The sequence below is a fragment of the Giraffa tippelskirchi genome, chromosome 1 (genome assembly GCF_054371585.1).
Source record: "Giraffa tippelskirchi isolate mGirTip1 chromosome 1, T2T-mGirTip1v1.2.pri, whole genome shotgun sequence".
NCBI lineage: Eukaryota > Metazoa > Chordata > Mammalia > Artiodactyla > Giraffidae > Giraffa > Giraffa tippelskirchi.
In genome coordinates this window covers 70,757,027-70,784,334 of record NC_137275.1, presented here as the reverse complement: position 1 = coordinate 70,784,334, position 27,308 = coordinate 70,757,027, and the positions used below count along the sequence as shown (strand labels likewise).

At 39.4% G+C, this 27,308-nt stretch overlaps 1 protein-coding gene across 19 annotated transcripts; it reads left to right on the top strand.

Annotated features, from left to right (window-relative positions):
* PACRGL (parkin coregulated like) lies at window positions 1-27,289 on the top strand. Of its 19 annotated transcripts, none has more exons than XM_081549306.1 (10): window positions 1-71; window positions 10,254-10,321; window positions 10,439-10,593; window positions 11,885-11,952; window positions 14,787-14,877; window positions 18,125-18,259; window positions 18,390-18,437; window positions 18,712-18,819; window positions 23,988-24,068; window positions 27,011-27,289. In XM_081549306.1, exons 2-10 carry the CDS (start codon window positions 10,270-10,272, stop codon window positions 27,065-27,067), a joined length of 795 nt encoding a protein of 264 aa, XP_081405432.1. In that variant the 5' UTR covers window positions 1-71; window positions 10,254-10,269; the 3' UTR covers window positions 27,068-27,289. The 19 variants fall into 19 exon arrangements, with proteins under 19 accessions (XP_081405432.1, XP_081405174.1, XP_081406201.1 ...); XM_081549048.1 differs by having other exon boundaries at window positions 10,219-10,321; XM_081548884.1 differs by lacking the exon at window positions 1-71 and adding an exon at window positions 6,891-7,026 and having other exon boundaries at window positions 10,219-10,321.
* The last annotated feature ends 19 nt before the right edge of the window (window positions 27,290-27,308 follow it).

The following is a 27,308-nucleotide window of genomic DNA, read 5'->3' as shown; positions in this document are numbered from 1 at the left end:
AGTAATGGTTTGGGAGATTCATTGAGGCCACGATGGGCAGATCTGAAAACTCCATCAATCACCTGACTTTGGTAAGCTTCTATTCTGACTTGGTGGATCATAGTGGATGTTTGTGTCTCCTCAAATTCAGTTCAGAGCCAGTGTCCAGTCATCTTTGAGAAGTATGATTACGTCTTTTTTCCTAATACACAGTCAGCCTGGAAAAAGGTCAGAGTTCCCTTTGGGAAAAGATTTGGAGAAAGATTAACCGTTTAGATTTTTGCAAGTGTGGCAGGGTCTTCAAGATCCATGGATTCTGGGTTTGTAAGCTTCCTCAAGTTTGGGGATTCACTGAAGGGCTGTCACTCTCTTGGTATTGATGATTTAAGTTAAGCTTCTGTTCACTTGACCTATAGACACTTCTGCTTATACAGAGCTGGTAAGAATTGAACTGCTCCTCTATATTCTGCCAGGAACACTGTCATTAATAGCTAACGCCATAAGTCTCTATGAGACAGACTATTCTTACTGCTGCTTTTATTCCAATGTCAACACGGCAACCATACCTACCTTACCTTTGGTGGTTAAGTGTGGCCAGATAGCGTCTGGCACCCTGGGATCAGTTTGTCCCCACCACATTTAGGGACCCAGCTTCAGTGGCAGCAGTTTCCACGTAATTTCTGACCAACAAGGAGTGACCACAGAGCTCTTCAAGGATTCTGAGACTCCCCTCACACCTTTATTTTTGAACTGTGGTGTTGGAGAAGAGTCTTGAGTCCCTTAGACTGCCAGGTGATCAAACCAGTCAATCCTAAAGAAATCAATCCTGAATATTCATTGGAAGGACTGATGCTGAAGCTGAAGCTCCAATACTTTGGCCACTTGATGAGAAGAGCTGACACATTGGAAAAGACCCTGATGCTGGGAAAGATTGAAGGCAGGAGGAGAAGGGGATGACAGAGGTCAAGATGGTTGGATGGCATCGCTGACTCAATGGACACAAGTTTGAGCAAGCTCTGGGAGATGGTTAAGGACATGGAAGCCTGGCATGCTGCGGTGCATGGGGTTGCAAAGAGTCGGACAGGATTGAGTGACTGAACAACAAATGGTGAAAACTGCCTTCCACTTGCCCCAGTGGCTTCCACCGCCCTCCTAGGCTGGGTGGGCAGATCTCACATGGTAAATTCACTCTAATGTTCCAATATCCCCCAGGCTGTGGATACCTTCCTCTACAGTATAGCCAGGCAGTTCTGGCATTTCAACTAGATCTTCTGTAGGCCACTTTTTTGGTCCATGTTTCAGCCAACCATACAGTTAGAGCCCTTTCTGGCCCCTCAGATTCAACAACTAACCGTAGAGTTAAGTGAGCAATATTTGTTTGTTCGTTTGTTTTTTTCCCAATGAACCTATTAGTTAGCTTATCCAGCCATTATTTATTGGGTAGTTAAATGTGCACTTTGAATATACAGTCTGCTTTTAGGAAGAAACAGCAAAATTTATTCTATGCCTTCTGTTTTGTCTAGATAATGAGATTTTTCTATCACATATTTTCACTCAAGAGCCTGTTGTTTTTTGTGCTTTTTTCCCATAATCTGAAATCTGTTTCAAAAAAGGCTTACTTTTGAAAAATGTAAAGTTCTAATTATTATATGTTGTTGGGCTGATTTTAAATGTTATCATTCTAATCTAAGCCTCCAATCATTTTTTCTGTTTACATTCTTAAAGTTTATTCACATCTTTCCTCTTTTGACAATTCTTCTAAAAATTTCCTTTGCCGAAGTCAGATCCCATAGCCAGAATATAACTGTTAGCATGTCTTTTCTACCTCACCCAAACTATTGGTTGGGAGGGGTCTCTTGACAGCTCTGGGCAACACCAAGTACCTCCTCTCCCATGTTAGTAAGGAAGATACTAGAAAAATTTAGCATCTCCAGATTTTTAATTAGGTCAACACCAGAGTACGGAAAATTAACAAAACAAAAGGAGAGTCTAAATTCCTTCTGGATTAATTATTATATACACATGTAATTCTAAAATGTTGTCAGTATAAATATATTTTAGCAACTGTGTCACTCTTAGGCTGCATAAAAGCCAATTTAAGGTCACGTGTTCAAAGACTGGCATATATGTCAACAAACATGTTTGTTTTATACATGTCAACAAGTTGATCTGTTTTGTTCAAAAGAAATATTTTGTTTCTAGGTTTGACATAACTCTTCAACAGAAGACAATCATAATACACATTTTAGGATGAATTAGAGGGCTCTGAATGTTTTCCTGTGCTCTTGTATTAGTTTGGCAGGATTGCCATAACAAACATTGTGGCTCAAAGCAATAGAAATGTACTGTCTCATGGCTCTGGAGGCTAGAAGTCTGGAACTGAGGTGTCAGCAACATTGGTTCTTTCTGAGACTTCAGAAGGAGAATCTGTTCCCAAGCCTCTCTCCAAGCTTGTAGCAGTTTGCTGGAAACTTTTCATGTTCCTTGGCTTCTGCTGAATCATTCATCTTCACCTTCATCTTCACATGGTACTCTCCCTGTGTGTCTGTCTATGTCTGAATCTCTTCATTTTATAAGGACACCAGACATCTTGAACTAGGGGCCCATCTTACTCCATCCAGTGTGACCTCATCTTAAATAGCTACATCTTCAACAACCCTATTTCTAAACAAGGTCACACTCTGAAGTACCAGGGGTTAGTATTTTCAGTTCATTTCAGTTCACTTCAGTCGCTCAGTCATGTCCAACTCCCTGTGACCCCATGAATCGCAGCACGCCAGGCCTCCTTGTCCATCACCAACTCCCAGAGTTTACCCAAACCCATATCCATCGAGTCGGTGATGCCATCCAACAATATATACCTTTTGGGGGATAAAATTCAACCCATAAAAACCTGAATGTTGATAAAATGTTCTTTCTCTCAGTGTAATATTTCACTGAATCACTATGAAATTATTATGCATGTACCTCAGCAGAGGATTCCATTCTCCTTCACTCCAGTATTATGGGTCTTATGATGCTTTAATAGCAAACACTCCTTATCATCAAGAGGCAGTTTCTGTTTCTGCCTCACACATCTTAAGCTGTAAAGTACATTTCCTCATCTGGAGAATCTTGTGTGTGTGTGTATGTGTGCATGCGCACACGCACGTGTGTGTGTTCAGTCGCTCAGACGTGTCCGACTCTTTGCTCCTTCCTTGCTCCTCAGTCCATGGAATTTTCCAGGCAAGAATACAGGAATGGCTTGCCATTTCCTTCTCCAGGGGATCTATCTTGGTTAGATGCAGAGCCTGACTCAGTAGACCTGGGTGGGGCTCCTAGATGATAATAATGGTCTGAGAACCACTCCATGAGTAGCAAGAACGTAAAGTTATCTCCACAATCCATGAATTAGAAATTAAGTCAAATGTCGAAAACAATTTCCTCAATAAGAGACTGTACCAGGGAGTCTTAACCATTGATGTTTCATGGAATAAAGTCATTTGAACCTGTTTCCATTATAACCTGACATCATCATCATGGACACCTGTCAGAGCCAAAGTCAAGGCGTTCCAGTTCTTTTAGGCTTGTTGCAAATGACTATGAAAGAAGACTCATTAACTCAAGATCAGAAAAACAAGAATTAATTACCTAGGATTTAATGAACTGATTTAATTGTGTTTAATTTTCTACTTTCTAACATTATATCTATTAGATATAAGAAACCCATTCATTTCCTGTCTATTTCCAGCCTTCAATTTAATAGTCTATATTTGAACTAAGTGGAATGAAAAACTCTTTAACTGGTATATCATTCTGACTGGCATCTCAAAACAGAAAAAATCCTATAGAAGATCACCAAATAGATTATAAACTAATATAATAAAAATGTTTCTTCAAAAATATTTTCTGCTACCCCATGCCACTTCATGCCAACAGCAGCTGCAGTATTTTATGCTAATTCCCTCAGGAAAGTGCATGTCATGATACAAAGAAACTGATAAGAGTCAAATTTTTTGTTTTGAAGTTTCAAAAATCAAGTTCAATGGATCAGTCATTATTTGGAATATTTGGAAGAATAAGCCATAACTCAAAGTCAAGGTCCAGATCTGAGTGCAAAGAGACAGTGTCTTTTGATTCGTATTTCACTTGTGACTGTTTCTTAATTACATGTATTTGATCACCAACATTTTAAAGAAAGCATCAAAGGTATTATTGGCTTGATATAATTACTTTAAAGAAACTCTGTTCCTTTTTGTACAAATTACAGACAAACTGATCATCTCCAATCATACTTGCCTTCCCCTCACTCCATATGGGTCCCAGGGCAATGCCACAGAACTAATAAGGATCTGGCTACCTTTGATCCCAGCAGGGTGCAAAATCAGAAGAAATGGACACATGGTGTGTCTAGGCAAAACTCAGAGGCAGTTTCACTAGATTTCCATGATCTCCACAGCGTGGAACCCAACAGGTGGATTCCTCTCACTTCAGGTGGGAAGAACAGAATATTTCCTGGGTCCTTAGGAGAAGAAAAGAATCAGCTCTAAATGAGAACCCTGAAGGAGAGATATGCACCTGCTATCCACAAGGATGGCGACTGAAGGACTGAGGACCAGAAAGGTGAAAGTACATCTTGGCAGATGTCAGTGAAGAGGGAATTCATAGGACCTGGACTCCATCTTAGGCCTGTTTATGCTGATCATGCTTGGCTACCTCTCTAATGGACTCAAAACTCTGTGCTTAGTGCCTATGGAAATGACAATAAAAGGATAAGACCCCCACTGGACAGGGGAACCTTGAAGATCATATCCAGGTTATTCATTGCCTAAGAGAAAACATACACTAATCACCCCTGTCTCTGGACAGGCCATAAATTTTTCTGTACCTATCGGAGTGTAACCTCGGGCTTATTGATTACTGGCCAATTGTTTAACTGTTTGAACACATAACACATACATGATGAGATTATTGTGATTGTATTTACCCTTCCTTTGTTTATGTAATTCTCAAGGAATTTGGGGTGGTGAGTTCGGACACGTACACAGGGGGTATAAAAGATTTTCGCAAATGCTGGTCGGGGTCCTTGGCTAAGAGAAGACTCTGCCTTGGGCCCGCCGGTGTAATAAACTGCACTCCACTACCTGCATTGTCCTTCTGAGTGAGTTTGTTTCCCAAAATGCGTGGCTACAACAGCAGCACAGGCAGATGACAACAGAGGGCTAGTTGCCTCACCCCTCCTAGCATCATTGCCCTTCCATAGTGATGGAATAAGTTTCTTCTTTAATCCAAGGAGAAGATTAAATTTCTTCTACTGACAGAAAGAAAACCTGCAAAAGAAATTAAATTCAACTTTGAATTGAAAAGGGAGTTACATTCTAAAATCAGAAATTCATAATCAGTTAATTAACTTTCCTTTTATATTTTGCATTGATTTTCCAACATCTAATGGTATGTTCTACATACAGTGTGTACTTGGTAGGTATCCATTTACTTTTTTTCTCTATTTGTACAACTTTCTTATACTCCAGGCAAAGAGGCTAAAATATCATGAGCTAGATGCTGCCAAGGCTTCCACTGAAGATGCTATGAGTTAAGAAAGGGGCAGGTGATACAGTAAATCTTCAAGAAGCTAGAGAAGAGAGATGATAAGCTGAAAATAGCTAAGGAATAGGAATTTTTTTTTTTTTCTTAAAAAATTACTTAAATATGCATTGGGCTAGATATTGGGGGTAGGAAAGTGATGGAAATAATCTCCGTCTAGCGGAGACCATAGGAAAATACAATATAATGAATTTTAAAAGTTAAGATAGACTTGTATGCAAGTTTTGCAGAACATTAGAGAAATTAGATATGCATAGAATTCCTTCGTTCAGTGCATTTACTTAAAGAGCATTTCCTGAGGCACCATTGTAATGCCCTAGAAATGGAGAAACAATGAAAAAAGGCAGTCTTGTCGTGAAGAAACTCACAGTCTAGTGAAAATGCTTCTGGTGCAGCAATTAAGATAACAAGCATGTCATATCAAGGGTAGGGCAAGATTACACTTCCTGCAGTGTTCAAACAATGTCAACTGTATAGTCAGATATTACCTGAGCAAAAAGTTAAGGCCATGGATTGACAAGAGGACGCTAGAAAGGTACACAATAGACAGGGCTGAAAGGGTTTAGGTTTTTTACTATGACACCAAATGCTTTTGTTGCAGTTGCCAGGGGACACGCATTTTCCTGCAGTATCCATTTTATTGAAATAATCTGGGGGTACACAAACACACTTATTTTAAAATTAAAGTATGGATGTATTATGTGCTAAGTCGCTTCAGTCGCGTCCAACTCTTTGCGACCCTATGGAGGCCACCAGGTTCCTCTATCCATGAGATGCTTCAGGCAAGAATACTGGAGTGGGTTGCCATTACCCACTCAAGGGGATCTTCAGGACCCAGGGATTGAACCCGCATCTCCTACGACTCCTGCACTACAGTTGACTGCAACAGCATACGAATTAGTAAAATATGACAGGAAAGGAAATTCCACAGCTGGGCTGGCAGATGGCTCTGGCCTTAGCCGTAGAACACCCTGGGGCGAGAGTTCAGGGTCCTCAGCTCTTAGAGGCTGCTGCTGCTGCTAAGTCGCTTCAGTGGTGTCCAACTCTGTGCGACCCCACGGACTGCAGTCCACCAGGCTCACATACATAAACTAGTGTAAGGCTGCGGCGCAGGTAGTACAAGGAACCTGTATTCTCCTTTGCTCCTTGACTCTATCAGTCCGAAAATACTCTGCTCCTGGTACCCCTTTGTCACTGGAGACTGAGCTCCAAGTTCGCGAGCTGCCCTTTCAATACTGGGCGCCTCGTTGCCAGGGCAACCATTCTGCCCGGCACAACTCTGCGACCTCCCTGCTATTGGCTTGAGAACGCAGGGTGCGTCCGACGTCACTGCGCGGCGCCGCAAGATCCGGGAACCCTGCGAAACCTGATATTTCCCGGTCCCCAGCGGCCGGCTACGGGACCGGCGGTGGCCCAGAGGGTGCTGGTTGGCTGGTGTGCAGATCGCAGTGGGAGAGAGGAGCGGTAGGAACGGGTCCCTAGAGCGGTGAGCTGCACACGTGCGGGGATTCGCTGTGCCACCCTCATTCTCGGCGGAGACGGCTTCCTGTCTGATCAGTTGCTATGGCCAAGGGACCACGTTGCTAAGGAGCCTGGAGATGCTGAGCGCCATGAGCTCGCCCTTCCTGGTCTGGCTTTAGTTGAGAGTTGCCTTATTTGAAACTGGCGCCTTTACCTACTCTTATCTGACCTTCTTTAAAAAAAAAAAAAAAAACCAAAGCAAAACAAAACTCGTGTTTTTCTCCATTTTTCCTCTCCATGTCCTTTTTCTAACTTTAACAACATCCCAGCCCTGGACTGGTCTTAGGTATTGGGAAATGTGTGGTGTTGGAGGCGAAGAGGCTAGGAAATGGAAAGCAAATATGAAGACCCTTAATACTGGCTCTTTGGATTTCCTCTACGGTGAAAAGGATTGGGATAGGTGAATACTGGGTTGTGTTGCCGTTCTTTGAAATTTGAAGGAGCTTTAGAGATGGAGCTTACCTTCTTTTGTGAGGCTCCTGTTATACTTTTGGAACCTTCCAAACACCAGATTAGAGAGTAGGAGAAAAAAAAAAGTGACCTCTGTCTCTGAGAATTTAGCAGGTCGTTTAGTGCAGTGGTCTCAAAGGCAAGTGCGGGAAGAATAGGTATGTGGAAAAAGAAATAAGATATATTGAGCTGTCCAAAACAATGAAAGAAAAGTACTCTTTCCTAGCACAGACCCAGATGCCTGTAACCCCTTGTAGATGACCCGCAGCATCTAAGGAAACCTAAAGTGAAAAATGAGCGGTCCACAGCGGGGCCTTGCTTAGTTTGTTTGCTCTCTGATATTGTGACATAGTTTAGGTGTTGGGATTAAGTGGATTAATAGATTCTAGTGTCTGCTTAGAATCTTTATATTGTTTTGTAAAAGATTGAAGGGTATCCTTTGTAATATTTATAACACAAAATAATTACTTTTTCACGTCCTCCCACCATTAACCCTTTACCTGTTATTTAATGAAAAAGCTAGTGTAAGATGAATTAAGCTTTTTTTCCTTTTACAAACAACTCATGCTCTGGGTTTGTTGTAGGTGGTATGCTCCCAGGTGGATATTATTTTTAAAAATTGAGTACACTTCATTTGTCTATAAAGTGTGATACTTTTAACAGTAAATGAAAAACTGTTTTGGAAAGAAACTCTAACAGATGTTTTGGAAGTGAACAGGGAAATGTTTGCATCATTGTGTGTTTGTATGTTTTGGTATTGTTGCTGAAAATTACATAATTGTATCACACATAAAAACTGTCCTGTATACTTAAAACCTTTGGAAGCTCAATATTCTAACATGTTTTTCAAATGAACAGTTTCAGTAGCCTTTTGAACTTATTAAAAATCTAATGTAGCACTTTCCCATTAGTACCTTATAGAAACAGCTGTTTGACATAAAGGAAAATAGAAACTGTGTCATTCCAACTTGTTGAATAATCACTGAAGGGCAGTATTAGGTTGCACTTTAAACAGGTCATAATTAAAGTCTGTGTTAGCTTAGGATAGGATCTAACAAATTTAATGAGCTAATAATTACCATATTTTTAGAAAATGCCTTGGGGATGAATGTGGAGTGTGATATTGGGAAGTAACTCATCTGCTGGTAGTAGGCTGAGAAAATTAGGTCAGCATATCAAATTAAGAAAATCTAAATTTAAAATTACTCTGTTACAGAAATAATCTTACGTTTAGTTTATCTTTGCAGGGTACTTTGATCTGGTCACATTGTATTTAAAATATTTGGAGGCTGAATGTTATTACATGGAACTTTGCCCTCCTTGTGAAGATTTCTAATTTGTCAAGTAAATTAAATAATCTCATGTTATTACTCATTTAAGAATGCATCAATATTTATGTTGAAGAAGAGAGAACTAAAGAGTTGTGATCTGTGTCCCCAAATATTTGAAAAGCTGTCATTTACAAGTAGAAGACTACATCTATGTGGCCTTAAGAGAAGATCTTATAGATCTTATAGAAAAATGACTATATTAAAGACTTAAAGTAGGAAGTACTCTAATGGAAGAATATTTGGAGTGTTATGTAAATGGGGGAATGGAGTAATCAAGGAGAAATAAGGAAGCAAGGCAGAAATCCAAGTGCTGTGGAAACGTGCATTTGAGAAACTGATGATCAGGAAAGCCTGCATGGAATTTGGGATTGGAGCTAGACCCAGAAACACCAGCAGGCAGTTGAGTGTATAAGTCTGGGTGTGTGGTGGAAGATTCTTTGAAATAATTTGATTCGGCAGGAAAACAAGGGCTATGAATTAGAGACCTCCTGTTAGCAAAGAGGGAGTTGTGGGAGAGGGAGAAGTGAACCATCATTCACTGGATAAGCTTGACATATTATCTTCTTTAACCTTCAGTAAGAGCTTTGATAGGATTAGTATCTCCCCCATTTTCAGAGCTGAAGAAATCAAGGCTTAGGAAGATTAAACAGTCTGCTTAAGTTCATAAACCTGCGATTAGTAAAGAGGAGAGGCAGTCCCAAATCTGAGCCCAGAGATCCTTCTACTTCCTCATGTCACAATGATCATAACTGTAGGGTTGAGTGTAGGAAATGGAACAAAAGGAGACAATAGAGATCCTGAACGTTTCAGCCTGAGAGATCAGAAAACTGGTGGTACCTTGAACTGACAGGCGGTTCATAACTTCAGTGTGAAAACCTCAGTTTGGGTGATGTTAAGTTTAAGGGGTCCATTTAGTAGGAGAGTTCATTACGTCACTGGAAATGTAGGACTTGATATGCAGATGTGAACACTGGGAACTCTGGAAATAACAGAGGCCAGAGAAAGTGGAGACAGTAGGGGACGTGCCAACCACTTTCCCCAGAAATCTAGTCTGTATTTTCTGTATATGGCCAGAGGATTACACTTGAGTTTCTAAAAGTGTATTTGGACTATTTAAATGGAAAAATGCATATTTGTATACATTTTGCTTACAGATATTTAAAAAAATTTCATTGGAGTGACAGATGGTTTTTAATTTACTGTTATTGGTATTATTAAAGTTGATAATTTTCATATTTTCTTACTGGCTTTTTAGGCGTTTTGCTCCATACCATACCTTTTCTATGGGACTTTTACTGTATTTCCTACTCTGTTCGGTTTGGTCTTTACATTGTTAATTAATCCTCCTCCCCAGAAACAATGTTGAAATCAAGTTTCATGTAACTGCAGGAGTAAAGGAGAAGCAATGCAGAAATCAGAGTGCCATAGGGCCGTACAGATGAGAAACAGACTGACAGGTACAGAATGTTGCTTTTTAAATGAAGAGGTAAATTTTGTTAATGACACACTGTTTTGTACAGATGAATGCAGGGTGAGCTTTCACTTCTTTTTTGTTGATGTTCTGTTTTTTTCAGATAACTGTGGTCAAAGAACATCATCAAGTGCACAAGTAAAACATGGGACTACAGTTCAACAGAGCAAATCTTCATCCTCAACCAGTTCTCCAGAATCTGCAAGAAAACTTCATCCTCGACCAAGTGATAAACTTAACCCTAAAACAATTAACCCGGTAGGTACAAAAGAGATTCCTGACTTAGTAGGTTTTCCAACGTATTAGACTTTTATATACTGTTGAGCCATTCTGAATGGTATCCCAATTCTTTTGTTAGTTTTAAGCTAGTTGTGAAGGAAGGCGTATGGTAATCATGATGAAGAATGGAAGTAATGATATGAGTGTGGGAATGAGAAGGTGTAAACTAGAAATCAGTCAGCTTTGGTATGTCATGTCACATTCATGGATGAGTACTGTAGAGTGTAAAATAAATTGCATGTCAACTTTCCTTTTTTTTTCAATTTACTGTGATTATTGTACTTCCCAATATCAGTGAATAACCTTGTAATTCCGTTGCCTAGGATGAATTCCATGCTTTCATAGTTGCATAAAGATCTCTGACCATTTCTTTATGACCTGCAAATTAGCTCCACCAGAATTCCTAACTACAGCACTAGCTTTCTTTTGCTTTTTCAAAGCAGATTAATCACATTTAACAAACATAAAGTTTATATACATAAAAGTACATAATTGTAAGTTTCTAGGTCAGTTTATCCACAAAGTGAACACACTTGTGCTCCAACACCAGACGGTGTCTGGTCCAGCCCTACATAGATGATGATGGTTTTAGCCTTTAAAGGGTATTATGAGAGTGGCTGAGATACAGACTTTGATGGCAGGTAGAATACAGCAAATACTTAAGCTAGGATAGAATGAACTATCCAAAAGCAAGAGGAGATTGTCTGACTTTATAAAAGAAAATGGAAAATAGTTTAAGCTTCTGTGTTCCTTTGCTTTTTTCTCTCATTTGCAGCATCAAGAAATTTTAGGTTCTTTGACCATCTAGATTGTACATATTTGAATGGAGGACAAGTAGGATGTATGTGATATGCAGGAGGTTTAAAATTCATCTACTTTCCCTATACACCTTTTCTTCATTTAGCCTGCACTTTAAAAGATCACAGTGGAGGAGGGGTGGAAAGATATATTATCTTTATTGTATTTGTTTATAATATTTAGATTTAAAAATATTTATCTATGGTATGTTTATTTTATATGTAGTTTCAGCTACCTCCAAGCCTCTGAAACAAGGATTAAAGGAAATATACAAAATGTGGAGAGGATTGATCATTTTTCTCAGCCATTTTTCTAAGTACAATGATACACTTGATACAAGCTTGATGGGCTTGAAAGTCAAGGTGTCTATTTGCCTCTGACCTCAGCAGGATTGAAACTGATTAGGTATCACTAAGTGGAGATGATAGTAATAATTATTGTATTCTTGTCTTTTTTTTTTTTTTTTTTTAAGTTTGGTGAACAATCACGAGCCCCTTCTGCCTTTGCAGCTATTTACTCTAAGGGAGGTATTCCTTGCAGGTAAGATCAATACGAGTTATAACTGACCATATTATTCAAAATAATTGAGTAAAATCAATACAGTTTTCAGTTTAAATGTATTGAAAGTTTTATTTACTAGGGAGGTTGAAATAAAGGTGAATTACTTATTTATACTTTGTCTTTTGGATTGATATAGATCCTGGGACACTGTTGAAAAAAATAATTTTAATTCCAAAAGAGAATTACTGATAAATCTATAGTAAGTTCAGTCCAGTTCAGTCTCTCAGTCGTGTCCGACTCTTTGCGACCCCATGAACTACAGCATGCCAGGCCTCCCTGTCCATCACCAACTCCTGGAGTCCACCCAAACCCATGTCCACTGAGTCAGTGATGCCATCCAACCATCTCATCCTCTGTTGTCCCCTTTTCCTCCTGCCCTCAATCTTTCCCAGCATCCTGGTCTTTTCAAATGAGTCAGCTCTTTGCATCAGATGGCCAAGGTATTGGAGTTTCAGCTTCAACATCAGTTCTTCCAATGAACACCCAGGACTAAACCACCAGATAATTGAAGAAATTGACTGAAACAGTTTCTAAAACAGTTTATGCATTCATAGGCTTGGGAAAATTTCAGATAAATAATCCTCTTTTGTCTGAACTGGAAGTTGACAATTAAATGAAATTGTTTTGTTATTTTTTAATTATATTTCAGAAATCAGATATTTCAAATTTTATTTGAACTTATATTTCTTTATGAGTAGTATAGCTCTTTTTGTTTTCTTTTGATGTAATTTTTGTAGCCTTTCTGGGTAGACATCAAGCTATTTTAAAGAAAGCAATGCAGGTTAATAATAGAGGGATATCCTTTTAAGAGTTCACTACTGAGAAACATTAATTTCTTCTAAGTATATCCAATTTTAACCTGTTGTAGATGATAGAACATTTTATTTTCATTGTGGAAAGAATAATCATAGCATTCTTTTTGGTGTTTGAAATTTAAAGAAATGTAGTTTTTAATATTATTTTCAGATTTGGAGGGCTAGGAGTGAAAAGTAAGCTTAGGAGGCATTTTTTAATTTATTATTGTTACTATTTTGTATTTACATTCTAAACTGAAACTATTTTAAAGGTCTTATACCTTCTCCCCACTCTGAGAATTTATTATTGCTAAAAATGTAAAAACAGTGCTGCCGAGGCTTCTTGGGATTATGAAGATAACACTTTAGTATTCTTTAGAAGATGCCAAGTTGAGAACATTAGAAAAGAAATGTGAAATAACAGTTGAGTGTAATGAATAAATTTTCTGTCATGTGTGGTGATATTTCCATGGATGTATTCAAACATCAAAACTTACCAAATTTTTCACTGTATTAACAGTGTCCATTTTTATTTCAAGTTCTGTTTCAATAAGGGCTGATAGAATATTAAAAAAAAAAAAAAAAAAGCAGCAATAGCAGAGACTTTAATTCAAGGGTTACCACTTTTTCACCCTGCATGGGCCATTGCATGTTCCTGGCCTCAGGTTTCCTCTCTTTAACAGGGATAAAACCTGGCTTTCCTTTAGATTATTTCTGTTTGGGTTAAATGGTATATGAGCTTCCCACGTGTCGTTAGTTGTAAAGAACTCACCTGCTAGTCCAGATGTAAGAGACGCCAGTTCAATCACTGGGCCGGGCCCCTGGAGGAGGGCATGGCAACCTACTCCAGTATTCTTTGTTTTTTTTAATTAATTATTTTAATTGGAGGCTAATTACTTTACAGTATTGTGGTAGTTTTTGCCATACACTGCTATGAATCAGCCACAGGTGTACATGTGTCCCCCCCGTCCTGAACGCCCCTCCCACCTCCCTCCCCATCCCATCCCTCTGGGTTGTCCCAGTGCACCGGCTTTGAGTGCCCTGTTCCATGCGCCGAGCTTGGACTGGTCATCTATTTCACATATGGTAATATACATGTTTCAGTGCTATTCTCTCAAATCATCCCACCCTCGCCTTCTCCCATGGAGTCCAAAAGTCTGTTCTTTACGTCTGTGTTTCTTTTGCTGTCTTGTATATAGGGTCATCGTTATCGTCTTTCTAAATTCCATATATATACGCATTAATATACTGTATTGCTGTTTTTCTTTCTGACTTACTTCACTTTGTATAGTAGGCTCCAGTTTCATCCATCTCATTAGAACTGACTCAAATGCATTCTTTTTTAATAGCTGAGTAATGTTCCATTGTGTATATGTACCACAACTTTCTTATCCATTTGTCTGCCAATGGACATCTAGGTTGCTTCCATGTCCTAACTATTGTAAACAGTGCTGCAGTGAACATTGCACTCCAGTATTCTTGCCTGGAGAATCCCATGGATGAAGGAACGTGGCGGGCTACAGTTCCTAGGGTCACAGAGTTGGAAACAACTGCAGCGACTAGCATGCACAAATGATACGTACCTGAAAATTAATATTGCTTATGAAACAAACATGATTTCTAATTATCACATTTTTTTGCTTATTTTGTGATAGGTTTGCTATTGGTTTGTCTATGGGTTACCTATTTTCTTATAGTTATAACTGAACCAAATGAAATGTAACATTTGCATTAAGATGCAAATAGCACTCCAAAACTGTAGACTTAACAAATGTAGAGATGTGTAGTTTTGCCATCAAACAATTTTGTTAAAAGGGTAAGAATTTGTAGGATTGTAAATGTGCAATTATTGCTCTATAAGGTGCCTTTGTAGTATCTTTTAAAGTCATGAAGTTCCTACATGTTACAAAATAATTCTAATATGGTTATGTTGAAGAAACAATATGTATATCGTGATTAATCACTGTTTAGTATATAAGTCTCTTGTTCTTGTCACATTCACTGACTTTTATATTTTAGGTTGGTCCATGGTTCAGTAAAACACAGGTTACAGTGGGAATGTCCTCCTGAAAAGCTTCCATTCGATCCTCTTCTTATTACTTTAGCTGAGGTAAATACTCTATCTTTTCTTAGTGTTTATTTTTTCTAATTGCATTAAATGTTATTTTGTAACTCATCGGTAAATCTCATTCTTTACTTTTGAAATAAAAGCAAAAGAACAGGTATTAAAACACCACACTTCCTTAGGAACTAATTATGAATGGTATATGTTCCTTAGAAACTGATTAATCAGCTTTATAAACATGAAATTAATCCGCACAGGGATTTGTAGATAAGTAGATAAAATATTCATACTTAATTTAAAGTGCTTGGAATCATATTGAACTAGTCAAATCAGGAGGATATCATCATTTAAACTCATACTAGAATCAGTTAACAGTGACTGCTTGGTCTTTCCTTATAGAACCAGTCACCTTTAATATGATATGTTTCTTAGGGAACTGATATCAACTACCTAAACGTTCTTTTGGGTAATTTTCAGGGCTTTTGCCTTCTTGTACATTTTAAGTAAAATATCATAGAGATGGTTTTTGTAGAGGATTTCAGAAAAACTTCTCATATATTCCTTTATATTAACATTTGTGTCAGGAACAAAGTTGACAGAGTATTAGCCTGAAGTGAGTCAGAGATATCTTTTGTGAATGTTATTATTTATAGATGTATAGAATTAGAGACAGAAGTTGAGAAATGAATTAACCAGTTGTACTTAACCTTAACTCATCTTCTTTAAGACTTCAAGATCATTTTTGTTCTTGTTATTGTTAAGAAGCAGATCCTTACATTAGAGTCTTGATGGTATTAATCTGAATTGGCACTGCCTCTGGGATAAGTCACACAGTAGTCAGGAATCCAAAAAATATGACACTGAAAAATTCAGATTATTTTTCTCTTCACTCAAAGAAACATTTGCTTTTCCTATAAAACTTGTGGGATGGGCCAGATGTCAGCGGAGCTGAAAAAGTAGACAGTTGTGCTGGTTTATCTTAATTGTAGTGAATGCTTAGAATTTCTAATTCCTCCTTTAGTTTTCCAAGTTTATTTACTCTTTTAAATGGACATATCAGTTACTACTGGGGCTTCCCAGGTGGTGCTAGTGGTAAAGAACCCACCTGCAAATGCTAGAGATGTAAGAGATGCGGGTTCAATCTCTGGGTTGGGAAGATTTCTTGGAGAAGGAAATGGCAACCCACTCCAGTATTCTTGTCTGGTAAATCCCATGGACAGAGGAGCCTGGTGGGCTACAGTCCATAGTGTCACAGAGAGTCAGACATGACTGAAGCAGCTTAGCACACAGACATCAATTACTTCTGAAGGCTACCAAGTTATCTTAGGTCTTAGCTTTTCTTAATTTGTACCTCAGCCTGCAAGAAGGTATTTTGGTGTAAGAAGAAGTGTATTTTTATGGATAGCCTATTTTGAAATTAAATTTTAATCAGTCTCTTTTAAACTTTGTGTTACAAACTAAAGATGTTTGTATTTCATTAGTTCTTTTTTGAGCTTTAAACTTTTTATATATGGTAGCACACAATTTTTTAGATGAATCAATACTATAGTGATACCTTTGAAAACATACTCTAGCTAATCAAAAGACAGGGGCAGTGCTTTGGATTGAGGAATCCTCAAAGGAACTCTGAGTTGAGTTTAGATCTCATAGGGTCAATCTTTTAAATATCTGTTTTTCCAAACACCACTGCTTTTATTTCTGTCCTGTGTAAACTTTTCTCTTTCTCCTCTCCTCATTTAATAATGGGGAAGCAGTGACAGAACCACTACTGTTGAATCCATTTCACCTTGACCTAAGGTTCATCATCTTTAAAACGAACAGGATAGGGGTACACCTAAGACCGTAGAACCTGTGTTCTGTGGTGCCAGTGTGCTTGGCAGCATAGTTTTCAAAAGCATGATGGCATCTAGGAAAAGAAGTGTTTCATCACCATTTAGAAACAGATAGTTTTGTTTGGGGATTTTTTTTTTTTTTGGCTACACTGCATGCAGGCATGCAGGATTAATTTCCTAACCAGGGATCAAACATTTGTCCCTTACAGCGGAAGCATGGAGTCCTAACCACTGGACTGCCAGGGAATTCCCCTGGAAGCGGATGGTTTGGCCACAAGGACAAATTGTTTGAAAATTAGTATTTTTAAGCATGACCCTGCAGCTGGTCATACTTAATTCCAGATAATAACTAGTCAAACTGAGGGAGTATTAGAGAAGGCAATGGCAACCCACTCTAGTACTCTTGCCTGGAAAATCCCATGGACGGAGGAGCCTGGTAGGCTGCAGTCCATGGGGTTGCTAGGAGTCGGACATGACTGAGCAACTTCACTTTCACTTTTGACTTTCGTGCATTGGAGAAGGAAATGGCAACCCACTCCAATATTCTTGCCTGGAGAATCCCAGGGACGAGGGAGCCTGGTGGGCTGCCGTCTATGGGATCACACAGAGTCGGACATGACTGAAGCAACTTAGCAGCAGCAGCAGCAGAGGGAGTATTGCTATTACTTTCTTTGTTTTATCTTTTCAAAAAAGATGCCTATTTTATCCTGACTCAAAATAATAATTGAAAAGAGTACTGTCTAATTGTTCCTAATGCATTTAGGGCAAAAGACTTTGGTAAGACATGATTTACATGGGTTTTTTTTTTTCCCCATATTTTTGTTTGACTTTCTGATGTTAAAAATGGCATTTGAAATCTTACAATACATTTTAAACATAATATAAGATTCGTCTTCTAAGTATCTTAGTATTTAAATGTGAAGGAGATATATTTTAGAGACTCATTAGACAAGTTGCAAAGTCATCTTTAAGGTAGGAGGTCCAACAATTTTGCATTTATAAAGTGGGATTTAGTAACATAGATTTTAAATTAATTTGTTGTGATTTCTGGCAGTGTTTGAGAGTATAAGCAACATGTTTTTAGTATCATAGTGAATTTTTTTCTTCTTTTTCTTTTTATTTACCTTTCCTCTCTTTCATCCTCCTTCCTCTTTTTTTCCTCTCTTTTCTTTTTCATTTATTTTCCCTTGCTTCTCCTTTGCTTTTCTCTGTTTCTTTTTTTTCTTATTCTTATTCTTTTTCCTTTCCTTCTTGGTTAAAGATCCTTTTTGTCTCATGCATATCCCATGTTCCACAATTTCTTAGTTTAATTGAAATTGTAGTTATTGAAATTATATTTCACAAATAGAAAAATAATACTAAAACTTGATTTTTACTTACATGAGTGAAGATTACATTTTTTTTGCTATTATCATCACTAAAATGGGTAGTAAATCTGGTTTTTTTGTTTGTTTTGGCAGGGTCTGAGAGAGACTAAACATCCGTACACCTTTGTGTCAAAGGAGGGTTTTAGAGAATTACTTTTGGTCACAGGCGCTCATGAGAAAGCTGTGCCTTTGATTCCTAAACTGATTCCTGTGCTGAAGGCAGCTCTGGTATGTCCTTTATTCTTTAGACTCTCTGCAGTACATTTAGAATATTTTACATATTTTTTCTTTCAAATATTATGCAAATTTGTTATCTATGATTTCGATGTGTGTGCAAAATTCAGCCACTGTTTTTCAGGGCCAGATGATTCCTTACTGGAAGATACCTTTAGAAGATGTACTAAAGGTAAAGAGGGACATCTTGAGTAGTTAGAGAAAATAATGAACCTGAAGTCTTTCTGTAGGCTACAATGTATTTAATGTTTCAGTCAACCCAAATTTATTTTTTGCTTCTAGATGTCCTGTACTAAAGATTATTTTTTAAATCCTGGGTTTGGTTGGTCATTTTCTAATATTGAATGTTCACTTTTCTCCACCTGCTTACCCTTTCTCCTTATCCACCCTTCCTTTTCCCCTTGCCCTCCCTGCCTGTGCACCGTGAACCACCCAACCCTCCCCAGGTCCATGTGAATGATGAAGTGTTTGAAAGAGGATTGAATGCTCTGGTACAGTTAAGTGTCGTCGTTGGTCCTTCTCTAAATGACCATCTGAAACATCTGCTTACCAGTGTAAGTGCTGGAAAGATTGGAGAGGGCTTGTGTATACGTATTGCTTCCTGATGTAATGGCTTCAAACTAATCATTAAAATGATTCAAAACCTTGAAAAAAAACCTCATCAGCATAACCAAAAAGTATAGACATCAGACCTAGTTGTTCTTAAACATTTTTATTAATGGGCAATATAGTCTCTTCAGTTTTTTTTTTAATGGAAAGCATCTGCATGAGCAAAATTAGAGTTGTGATAAAAGTAAACAGAGTTGCTGCTGCTGCTGCTAAGTCACGTCAGTCGTGTCCTACTCTGTGCGACCCCATAGACGGCAGCCCACCGGGCTCCCCTGTCCCTGGGATTCTCCAGGCAAGAACACCGGAGTGGGTTGCCATTTCCTTCTCCAATGCATGAAAGTGAAAAGTGAAAGTGAAGTCGCTCAGTCATGTCCGAGTCTCGCGACCCCATGGACTGCAGCCTACCAGGTTCCTCCGTCCCTGGGATTTTCCAGGCAAGAGTACTGGAGTGGGGTGCCATTGCCTTCTCCAATGCATGAAAGTGAAAAGTGAAAGTGAAGTCTCTCAGTCGTGTCCGACTCTTAGCGACCCCATAGACGGCAGCCCACCAGGCTCCGCCGTCCCTGGGATTCTCCAGGCAAGAACACCGGAGTGGGTTGCCATTTCCTTCTCCGATGCACGAAAGTGAAAAGTGAAAGTAAAGTGAATGGACAAAAGTTAATGAACAATGTGAGGTCTTCATGCCCATGTGGATTATCTATGAATTCTAAGCAGAGTTTATAAGCATTCTTGTGGAATTAGATGTTGCCAGAGCTATGTTATTCATCTTTTTTCTTTGTTTTACATTGTAATTGTTTTAGTAAGTCTCTAGGATTCAGGTTGAGACATTTTCCTGTTATGAGTAGTTTAACCCTGTCACAACCTAAATTGGGGCACTCTGCAGTTCAGGAGGTCCCCAGGACCTCCCTTAGGTTTGCGGAAATGACTCATGGAACTTAGAGAAACTGGTACTCAGTGTGGCAGTTTATTACAGTGAAAGGATACAGACTGAAATCATCCAAGGGAGGAGCTGCGTGGAGCAGGGCCAGAAGCGACGAGGTGTGGAGCTTCTGGTTGTCTCTCCCGGCGGAGCTGTGTGGCCGGTGCTTGTGGTTTCCAGCAGTGGTGGGTGGCAACACGCATGGAACCTTGCCAGGGTAGGAAGCTCACTTGAGCATGGGTGTCCAGGGTTCTCATCGGACGTTTGTCACATGACATCACTGCCTGCCTGATTGACCGTGGTCTCCAGCCTCTAGAAGTTGAGCTGGTACCTGATGGCTGGAGGCCCTGACTGTAAATCACATTGTTAGCACTGACTATCTGGTGGGGCTCAAGGCCCCAGGTAAACAGTCACTCTTACCTGGCAGGACCTTCCAAGAGTTTAGAGATTTCCATCCAGGAGGGCAAGGACCAAACCTTTCTTTCTGCAGAGTTGATTCTTTACACGTGGAAGGAAAGATTAGAGTCCTGGCTGGGATAAGAAGCAGCTAGGATTTGTCTGCGTGCATCCTTCTGTAGTTCAGTGCAGATATGTGTTTTGATCGTAGTTCCACTTTTTCCTTGGACCTGTCCACCTGAGAGATCCTAGAAGCATATTTTTAACTTTCCATTCTGCAGATTACTGTACCCCAGGAACCATCTGGCTAAGCCCGTGGAAAGAAGGGGTGGTGGTAAAAGTGGGGGTGCTGTGGTTAGAAATGGTAGGAGATCAAGACTCTCTGTGGGTCTGGAGGGGAGAAGACAAAGTGAGAGCTGACTCGCAAACCTTAACATACAGGCAGTCTCAGGAGAGAAGGAGGAGAATCCTAGCCGATACTTGCTTATAACCCTCAGGTCAGCAGTTTGGGTGTGGCTGACTAACTACAGGAATTTCACAGTCATATATAGAATGACTCATTTTATTTTTTTTGAAGAATAAAGTAGAATTCTTGCCTACTGCTGCTGCTGCTGCTGCTGTCGCTTCAGTCATGTCTGACTCTGTGCGACCCCATAGACGGCAGCCCATCAGGCTCTCCTGTCCCTGGGATTCTCCAGGCAAGAACACTGGAGTGGGTTGCCATTTCCTTCTCCAATGCATGAAAGTGAAAAGTGAAAGCGACGTCGCTCAGTCGTGTCCGACTCTTAGTGACCCCATGGACTGCAGCCTACCAGGCTCCTCTGTCCATGGGATTTTCCAGGCAAGAGTACTGGAGTGGAGTGCCATTGCCTTCTCCGTCTAGCCTACTAGAAAGTGATTTTGTTTTATTTTTATTTAATTAGTGGAAAATTGCTTTACAATGCTGTGTTGGTTTCTGCCGTACAACAATGTGAATCAATCATAATTGTGTGTATATATGTATGTATGTGTGTGTATATATATATGTATATATGTGTACAAATATATATCCCCTCTTTCTTGAGCCTCCCTCCTGTCCTCCCATTCCACTGCTCTAGATCATCACAGAGCTCCTGGCTGGGCTCCCTGTGTAATATAGCAACTTCCCACTGTCTATTTTACGCATGATAGTGTATATATGTCAGTGCTACTTTCTCAGTTTGTCCCATCCTCACTTCCCTTGCTTGTCCACAAGTCCATTCTCTACTAGGTTCATCAGTGCCATTTTTCTAGATTCCATATATATGCATTAATATACAATATTTGTTTTTCTCTTTCTGACTTACTCGACAATGTATGGCAGGCTCTGGGTCCATCCACCTCACTACAACTGACTCAAATTCATTCCTTCTTATGGCTAAGCAGTATTCCATTTATATATGTACCACATCTTCTTTGTCCATTCATCTGTTGATTGACATCTAGGTTGCTTCCGTGTCCTGGCTGTTGTAAATAGTGCTGCAGTGAACATTGGGGTACAGGTGTTTTTTAGAATTGTGGTTTTCTCAGGGTATATGCCCAGTAGTGGAAATACTGGGTCATATGGTAGATTTATTCCTGTTTTTTAAGGAATCTCCGTACCGTTCTCCATAATGGCTATATCAGTTTGCATTCTCACCAACAGTGCAGGAGGGTTCCCTTTTCTCTACATCCCCTCCAACATTGATTGTTTGTAAATTTTTTTGATGATGGCCATAAAATCATTCAATTTTAGATTGCTTGCTTCAGACAATCAGTAGTTTAACATAAATCTGCTGCTCTCTGCCCTCCCATTTTGAGTCAGGTATCAGTTGAGGTACAGGGAATACAATACTGAACAAAACCAAGCATGCCCCCTGCCCTCGTGGAGGTTGGTTTTGTTTTGGGGAAGAAATACGTAGCATGGACATCTGCTGAGAGAACTGGCATGAGGTAAAGAGGAAGTAAAGTGTAAAGAAAAGGACCCTTACCCTAACTGGAAGTGAGGCTTCCTAACAGCCTCCCAGCCCTGCCCACCATGGTGGAGGGAGGAGACCAGATAAATGGTTAAACTCTCTTAACTGTTTTTAAAAGTACAGTAGCATTTATCTTCAGTCACTCACATACCTCCTCAGAGCTCTGCTTTTCCTAAGACAAGGACTGACTGAAAGGGCCTCTTCCCTTCCTGGGCTGGCAATACTTTGGGGAGACCTAGCTACCACACTGGCCTTCATGCCCTCGCGGGATTCCGTAGAGTAGAGGGCCCTGGAAACAGGATATGTAGGGGCTCATCCCTGGTCTGTAAACTACACACGGTGAGGACCACTGAGTTGCTAGATGCTCCCCCTCTCTCCTCTCCCCACTCCACCCATTCAGCCAGAGAGGCTGCACTTTCACGTCTCATAGACTTCTACGTTAGACATTTATTTGAAGAAAGGGCTCTTCTAGGAAAAAAATTTCAAAACCATTTACTGAACATACATACAACTGATTTTCTTCGTATGCAAAATAAGTCACATCCTTTGTGAGCTTCAACTCTGAGAGACTGTTCACTGACCCTAGGACAGTGATCCTCAAACTTGAAGGAAGAAATAAATACATCACCTGGGAATCTTGCTAGAAATGCAAAACCTGGACCTTTGTCCTGAGAGTCTGATAAAGTAATTTTGGGGCCGAGAATCTGTACTTCAGTGTATATGCGATGAGATGGTGGTGGTTTGTGATCTGCCTCTGGTCATCTGTCCAAGGGTAACATGGTCTGAAGAAAACAAACCTAAGATCTGTAAGAGGCACTTTTCCTTGTTCATCCCCAGGACATTGATAAGCCCTTCCTGTCCCCCTTTTAGAATTGCTTTTGTCACATTTTTTATCTTTCTGAGAGTCTCTTCTGACCCTCCGTAACCTTCGATGACCTGGCTGAAAGAACCCGTTACTCAGTGCTCAGTGGTGGGAATTGTGCTGGGGTCACTTCCAGACCTGGGAAGACAAAGAACCAGAAACCAGCTCTAGGACAGGGGATTGCTAAGTGTTTGGTGAAGAAGAATTCTTGCCTGGCTCCATTTTTATCCCCAGAAAGTGGAGCCATGAGCAAGTCCTGCTCTAGCTGGAAGGTTCAGGATTTGGGTGAGTGTTACAGACGTTTGGTGGGAGAACACAGCAAGGAGTTGTGTTGAGGGCCTGAACTGCACTCTTTCCCTCTTTGCCCCTGTTACTCTGACTCCTGTGCTCTCTCACATCAGTCAGAGCTCCCCGCCTGTCCAAGGAGGGACCTTCAGGATGTAGCTGGGGGCTTTAGGTGATCTTGTGGGTGTTAGGCGGATTCTTCTGCCTGTCACTGTTACTGAATTATTCATGCAAATGCTCTGTTCTTTGTTGTCTCTTCCATTTTTGACTGTAGGAAACACGTGTGCTTTAGAGGCTTAGCTTTCCATCATAGTCCTCCAGATAGTCTTACAAATTACACAGTGGGAAAGAGTGTAATTTCTTAGAAACCTTACTCTGGAAAACTTACAGTATGGTAATGCTGGAGCAGATTCTGTCAGTTTGGAATTATATCAAATAATATAAATCCATCTTTTTAAACAAATACAGTGACATCTATTCTATGTTAAGTTTTTATGGGATATTTCCTAAAAGAAGCCTTACAATCTAAAACAAAATAAGTGGTGTTTATATACTTACTATATAGTAAAGACTCAATGGTATTATTTCTAGTTAGCCTATTATGAATTTTTACTAATATTTATAGTGAATAGTGTTACTTTTTCAAATCATTTCATTCTCTTAATCTTATTTTCAAAGCTTTCTAAGAGATTAAGGGACAAGAAATTCAAAGAACCAATCACCGCTGCATTACAGAAGCTGGAACAGCATGGCGGAAGTGTAAGTGAGCTTTATTCCCCATAAACTGTGGTTTCTAAAAATTTTAGTCATATTGTAAAATTGATCAGATAACATGTTATCTCACTTCAGGCTCGAGTCACCATGTGGAGTTAATATTATTATTCTCTTTTTAGAGCTCAGAGTTTCTGTCTTGCCTAGGTCACACAGTTTTTTGTTGTTTTTTTTTTAATTGAAGCATAGTTGATTTACAATGTCATGTTTCAGGTGTATATATGTCTGTATATAAACTTTTTCAGACGCTTTTCCCTTACAGCTTACTATAAAATGTATTTCCCTATATATTAATAGATTAATAGTAGGTCGCACGGAGAAGGCAATGGCACCCCACCCCAGTACTCTTGCCTGGAGAATCCCAGGGACGGGGGAGCCTGGTGGGCGGCCGTCCGTGGGGTTGCGCAGAGTCGGACATGACTGAAGCGACTTAGCAGCAGCAGCAGCAGCAGGCCACACAGTTTTTAAGCACGAGGATTCAGACCTAGGTTATATAAATGTAGGGCCTGTGCACTTTCACTGTTTACCGTGTGGCACTCCTTTGTAGAACAGCTCTCCAGATTTGTTGTTATTTAAAGTGTTTTGGATGTTTTTGCTTTTACCATTGGAAGTTCAGGAAAAAAAAGGACAAAGAGGAAGAAAGAGTAGGGTTTTTTTTCCCTTTTATTTGTCATCTTTTCTGTCTGAACAGTTTGAATTCTGTCCATAATCAAAGATTGAGATGAGGTTCCCAGATGGCTGGGTTGTTCTGTCTGGAAGGTACGTGTGCTCACTTGAACCTGTGTCGTGCACACAGAGGAGTGAGTTAGCTGACTAGTCTATTTGCAGGAAGGTACCGGGATGTGGGGGATTTCATTATTCTCTGTGTGTTGTCAAATAACTGGGTTGATTGAATTTTCGTCACTTGAAAGATGTATTCAAATATTCTATTCTTGGAAATAGTTCCATAATGCAGTGATTCAACCATGTTTTGGATGTTACATTTAATCAGAGTTGCATGGGATTAACATTGCAGAACTCAATTTCGCTCTAGGTACTTGATTATAAAGAAAATTTACACGATCGATAGAATTTTAATATGGCAGATATTTTAGTTTAAGCATTGCCTAAATTACTTAATTTGACCAATTTCAGTGACTTTTTAAATTGATTGTATTTTTTTTTTTTAATGACGAAATTCTATGGTAAAGTTTATAATGTGAAAGTCAGTCCCCGGGCTACTAGATAATGGGTTTCTTTGTTGTGTGAGTCGATGCGGAGGGTTAGCCTTCAGACACCTTGTTAAAATGCACAGAATCATACCCTAGTCAGTCCAGTATCCCTTCCCAGCACAAAAAGGAATTCTTCTTGCTTATAAATGTACTTGCTGTTCTGAGAATTAGAATGAGAAATAATTTGCCCCTTCCTCTCTGAAATGCAAATAAACAGATGCTAAATAATGATGGCAAGACTTTTCAATCTGAAACTGTGCAGATGGTTTTCATACATCCTGTGGCCTGGTATGGGGCCTGGGCAACTAGAAAAGGGCAACCCAGCACCTTAGATTTTATGGGTGTGTGTGTGGAAGAGGGGACAGTTTGTGAGTAAATACAGGTTAAAAATGGGCTTCCCAGGTGGCTCAGTGGTAAAGAATCCGCCTGCCAATGAAGGAGACATAGGAGATGCAGGTTGGATCCCTGGGTCAGAAAGATCCCCTGGAAGAGGAAATCGCAACCCACTCCAGTATTCTTGCCTGGAAAATTCGATGGACAGAGGAGCCTGGTAGGCTACAGTCCATGGAGTCAAAAAGTCGAACATGATTGAGCAGACACACAGGCACAGGTTAGAGACAGCTCACTAGGATTTGGAGGGGAAATACAGAGGATGTAGGTGACCAATTCAAGGATCCCAGTGACAGCTAGCAGAGATGTTCTCTTATTGCCACTGAATCTTACTAGTTTTCAGTCATGCTAATACAGAAAAAAAGATTTTGAAGTTATAAAAACTATTAAGTGTTGGGTATTCCCTCAGACTTTTTCTGTTCTTTTTTTTAATGTCTTACATAATATTTTAGTAATAATTAATTTAATTGTAATAGAAAGTTTTGATCACATATCAAAGACTTTCCCATGACAATTATTATTGTACTTGCCTGAGGTACTTCATAATCCATCATGAAATTAATGATGTTCTTCCTTTTCTAAAAACTCCAATGTTTATATCTTTTCTTTTAATATTGGAGATGGGTCTTTATGAGACAATCTTCTCAGTATTATAGTTTCTTATTTCTTAGGACTCATGTATATTACAATGATCAGAGGACTCAACTTCTGGGGAAATAGAAATATTACTTACAGACAGCCACAACGTCTTTTTCTTAGAAGTAATCAGTTTACTATCTGCCTTAAATTGAAACTGGTTCATTCTTAGCCTGATTCAGTTTTCTTTTTAAATGATATACATGTATGTCTTTGGAAAGTACATACAAATACACGTCCTGATCTTTATCAAGCAAGTAAGAACTTACTGCACGGTAGGTACTCTGTTCAGTACATTTTAGACATTAAATTCATTTAATCTTTACTACAGCCGTCAGAGGTGGATTTTGTTGTTATCCCCCTTTAAAAAGCTGGAAACTGAGGTGTAGAAAAGTAATGAGCCCCAGGTTTGATAGGGAAGTGATTGACAGGAGATGGATTCAAAAACTGGTAGTCTGGTTTGTAACTACTTTTCTAGTTAAATATTTTTTAACCATGGAAAGAGACAACCTATATTTTATTTAACTCAGGAAAAAGGTTCTATTTCTCTTTCCATCATTCTGCTCCCATCCTATTTGGTTTGTTTGTTTGGAGCATTGAACACTATTTTAGGCATGCTCCTGTCAACATAGTACCTATTAGGGGAACCCTGCATGATAACAAATGAGGCTAAAATTTTTTTTCTGTTGACAGGGAAGCCTTAGCATCATCAAATCTAAAATTCCAACATACTGCTCCATATGCTGTTGAAGAAAGGAGCCTGAATGACAGGTGTTAAACTCTGACCATGGGTATCTGCAAAACCTGTTCAGAGACACTTCAGTTTATTCTTTTGTAAATCACAGCCATCCTTCATTATTACTGGCCTTGGATGAGTATATACACAAGTCCACCAAATCATAGTACAAGTTATTCATCAAAAAGAAAGAATGGTTAATAATGGAAAACTATTAAAAATGTTCCATAATAGTACAGTCTTGTGGGGTTAATT